Genomic DNA, 4725 nt, shown 5'->3' on the forward strand with positions numbered 1-4725 from the left:
CGTCTTTAAAAATGACCAAAACAATGGAGGCCCAATCAAGACTCGCAATATCTCAGTTCAGCCAAAAACATTATTGATAAACGTTGTCTTTAGCAAACTCTAGCTCCCGAGTGGTATCAAAGTGTTTCATTGATTATGTGTTATACAGATGTTAACTTCTTTTTAAACTTGTGTGACGGTAAAGAATGTTCGAAGAAATCTACACATGCTCATCATTCCTCAGTATTTCATGAGCTTTTTAACTTATTTATATTATACATACAGGTGACTGGAGTCTATTTTGCATGTCCATTAAGACTGTTAGTCCGGCAAAGATGAATCTAATTTCTGTTATTTTTTTAAATGGGAAAACCACATTTGAAATCTGAAAAAAACTTGACATGCAACAGCCTCCCACAACGAGATGAATAAAGGTCTCCTTTATCCTTTATGCATAGTTTTATTTTGTGTTTCATGTTGACATTTCCATACATAATACATACTGTACATTTATATTACATAATTGATACAAAAACGATTGCATATCTGAGAATAAACAGTGCAAACAAAGCTCCGCCTTCCAGTTAAAAAAAAACGAACAATTAAAACATCACGAAACAGATATAACCCACATCATATTATATTATTAATAGGGATGTCACAATAAGGGCAATATCGTGATATTAAAACTGCCACAATATCGTCGTCGTCATGTTCACAATATTTAAAAGGAACACATCTGTTTAAAAAAAAATCAGGTTGATTTCCATTTGTGCAGTTCTAGCACCTCTAGTGGCTAGTTTATTAGTGCAATTTAATTTTCAGATTGTAGGTGGTTTATATGCATTGCTGTTATGTGCATAAGCACAATATTGTGCATTCCCCCCCCCCCCAATATTGTGATCTTTTTTAAATATCGCCAACACCCCCCCCCCCACACACACACACAATATCGTAATAATTATCGTATCGTGACCTTCATATTGTGATAATATTGTATCGTGATGTTTGGATAACGTTACATCCTTAATTATTAATCAAAATAGAAGTGCATTTTGCGTACGTTTCATTAACACCACAGAAATTCGGAAATGTTACAAGATTACAATTTACAGAAGAAGAAGATTCCTTGACAGATTGTCATTGTCACTCATCAGCGAACTCAAAATCCTCCGGTGGTTCTTCAATGTTCTGCCTGCACAGGGGGCAGAAACCATAATCGTCATAGACCCTGATACTGCATGCTTGACACAAACAGCGGTGGCCACAAGGCAGAAAGACGTTGGCTTCCCGGTCCATGCACACCACACAGGTTGTTCCGTCTCCATCTGGCAAGAGACACAAGTGCCATGAAAAGTAGTTCATCACTGTTTGTGGTACAATCACATGGATCCCACCTGTTGTCACCACCAGGTTGAGACACGAGTCGTCATCATCAGAGGTCAAGGGGTCTCTGACAGAAACGAGCGAGGGGAGACTGTGACGTGACCTCCTGGTGAAAAAACCCGTGCGTTTCTCAGAGCCTGTAGCAAAAAGAGAGGGCTTTCTTATGAAAAGTGTGGATGTTGAAAACTTTCCGTAGTTTTTTTTTGTTTTGTTTTCGAGAGATTATCTAAAAATGCATACAACTATGAATAAAGCCAATTCGATGACAGGAGCAAATAATGTGAATTGCGAATGTTTGCTGCACTTCTAGTCTGTGCACTGTAAAAAAAAAAAAAAAAAAAAGGTGTTTTTACAGGGAAAAATCGGCAGTGTTAACACTCATTCCCTGCCGGTCATTTTAGAAAATTTTAAAATTTTCAATACTCACGTGATATTACATTCAATAATTATATATAAACCGAATCTACCAAATAACAGAATCGACTCCCTACTTTTTGCCCCGTCCCGTTCTTTTATAAAATACAGCCATTTCTCCCATGGACTCTGAAACTGTGTTTATTTCGTATAAAATGGGGCAATGATGTCATCTAGCGGTGGTTGGGCACCAGTAAAGTTGTTTCCAAGTTTGATATTTACAGTGGAGCATAATCAGATTGGCCCCCATTTAGCACCGTTCTAAAAAATACAATTGACAAGTATACTTGTCAAAGGCAGTGAATGAGTTAATTCTACAAACACTTTTTACAGTGTGGTTCTGAATGTGGAACTGGGATTCTGCTGCTGCTCAGTACAGGGACGAATCTATTGAAGTGGGATTTTGGGCTTCAGGCTACCCTGAAATCCTGAGAAATTCCTGATTTAAAACTATATACTTTAATTGCCTTGCGTGTATTTACCGACAGTCATTGATTAGTTATAATGTGTTTGGATAGATAGAATAATTCCATTTTCATGTGTGTGACCCTTGGAAGAAAAAAGTTTGGACGCCCTTGAGCTACATTCAGGCTACACGGCCAACATGAAACTTACCCAAGAGAATAATGGAGCATGTCTGACCATATACGTCAATCATGGCCCAAAGAGGACGCTTGACATCCACTCCACGTAATAGCTTGTGTATGTAGCCACTCTGGTTTGAAACATACAAGCTGCCCGAGCTGGACACCCAGAACTCCAGCTCCGATCCAGCCTTGCAGAACTCCTCCTGCACGGGAGTGGCCCAGTGTCCGGGGGTTTCAGTGAGGTCAGGGATGGCCAATCCGGGCAGGGGCAGCGACCGTGAATCTGGAGAAACGGTGGTGAAGCCCACTCGCATGGCTCCGTGCCAGTTGGGGGAATCGGACTCAACCCAGAGCCGAATACGCTCCTCGACTCTCACAGGACGATTGCTGAACACAAGGCCGTTTCTGAAGGTCCCCTTTGACCTCTTTACATGGCGACACCCCTGACTCAAGTGGACCATGTCTCCTACAGTCTGGGGATGGAACGTCAGAGGTTCCAGCCACAGGAAATTACATCTTTGCAACATCTTTGACTCAACATCTGCAAGGTAAAAGATGCATGATGACACAATCAATTATTTTGAACTCAAAAGGTTTCACTTTGGAAAAACAACATCATCAAAAGAACAAATCAATAATAATAATAAGGAGAACGTGAAAAAAAGTTATTTCTTCTTTCAATACAGTACATAATAGGCTACAGTAGACTTAGCATAACACATCAAGGTCCCTGCAGGCTGAAAGGGGGGATAGAAATAGAAATATTCAAATATCAATCAGCTCCCTTGTTAAAAAAATAAATACAAAAATTGAAAATATGGAAAATTTCCGTCAGCTAACCCCTGCCATAAACAAACCACCATTTGTGACAGTTGAATATGGAGGTCTTGGTTTTGTGCGATGCCGCTATATAAAAGTATAGTATAATATTTAGATAAACTTTGAACTGAGCTACAATAAAGCCATCAAGTAAATGGTTAGCATTTTTTTTGTAAACAATATTGTTTAGTGTAATCTAACAACTTTAATGCACAGGTCATAAATCTAACTCCCAGTCTTTTATTATAATTTTTTTAATGACCTGTTTTACAGATGCAGCTTTTCATAATGATAAGAAATGCACTGCATCTGATTTTATTTTATTTTTTTTGCTAACTGGCCACATGATTAGGTACACCAGTAGTCGAATAATATTATAATAATATAATAATATTTTTTCTCCTCGCTGCGCGTCGTTCCATTTTTGACATTTGCCCTAAAAGTGTAAATTGACACTTTATTTTTTAATTTTTTAACACAAAAGCTGGCCAAACCAATATTTACATGAATAAAATCAAAAGAAAGCATAAATATGTTTTTGATTGACATTATCAGAAAGTTATTAATTTACTAATGTTTACTACTGTTTAGCAACTGCATCATACTGAAGTAATTTTAATATTTGCTGCACAATCGGACCAAAAGCTAAAGTGGAATTCATCCAGTGGCTAAATAAAGAAATATTTTTGTAAATAAAGTACATACATTGCATAACAAACCATACAAAATCAAATTTAATTATATGTATTACTGATACGTATGTAAATTGCAAGCTCACCGAGCTCCTCACGTTCCACCATCCTGTTGGTGTGGTTGTCTGGATGAGGAGGTTTGAAGAATAAGTTCACCTGCTTTAATGAAAGCCAAGTGCATTTATAGCATGAGTGCATGTGACGTCACACACAAACAAACGCTAAAATCGAGGGGAGATTAGAGGGGAGGGTCTGAGGGAGGTTCGAACCATCTTTCTCCTCTTCCACTCCTTATCGCATCATGTGCGTGCGTGCGTGCGTGCGTGCTTATTTGCATTTGCGGAGGATACTATAGTGCGCATTTCCATTTGCGTGAGCAAATTGATCCAGGTAATACCTTAAATTACAGTATAGCTCTACTCTTTTTTCCAACATAGAAAATGACTTAAGGAAGCCTTTGGACTTATGTGGAGTAAAGAGCTGCTGCCTGTCACGTGCTCAGGAGCCATTTCGAAAATGAAAGTGTGCAATCCGTTCTCCCTTTGGAGGAGCGAACCTCTGCATTCTGATTGGCTGACGGCTGAAAACATTTGATAGGAATAACCCGTGATTGAAACGTTGAAAGGACGTCAACCAGTTGGAAAGTTACAAATTTACCGGATGATTTGCTTTTACTGCGATCGACAGTCACGTGACTGTTTCTGGGAAACACAGAGGGATTCATGCAAGACACGAATGCTACCTTCATTTAATTAATTCATTAATGGTTGTGTTCAATGAACACGAACATATTTCAAGGTTGCCATATGAAAGCTGACACAGTAGTCTACTGTAACTGTTTCACTTCT

General features: G+C 38.6%; 1 protein-coding gene across 1 annotated transcript; it reads right to left on the reverse strand.

Annotated features, from left to right (window-relative positions):
• Positions 1-955: 955 nt before the first annotated feature.
• LOC144014931 (E3 ubiquitin-protein ligase NEURL3-like) lies at positions 956-4499 on the reverse strand. The gene is made up of 4 exons (XM_077515228.1): positions 3964-4499; positions 2395-2907; positions 1377-1502; positions 956-1307 (listed from the first exon to the last, which is right to left on the reverse strand). The coding sequence occupies exons 1-4, from the start codon at positions 4073-4075 to the stop codon at positions 1126-1128; spliced, it is 933 nt and encodes a 310-aa protein (XP_077371354.1). The 5' UTR covers positions 4076-4499; the 3' UTR covers positions 956-1125.
• Between the last annotated feature and the right edge of the window lie 226 nt (positions 4500-4725).

Source organism: Festucalex cinctus, chromosome 2, assembly GCF_051991245.1.
Source record: "Festucalex cinctus isolate MCC-2025b chromosome 2, RoL_Fcin_1.0, whole genome shotgun sequence".
NCBI classification, from domain to species: Eukaryota; Metazoa; Chordata; class Actinopteri; order Syngnathiformes; family Syngnathidae; genus Festucalex; species Festucalex cinctus.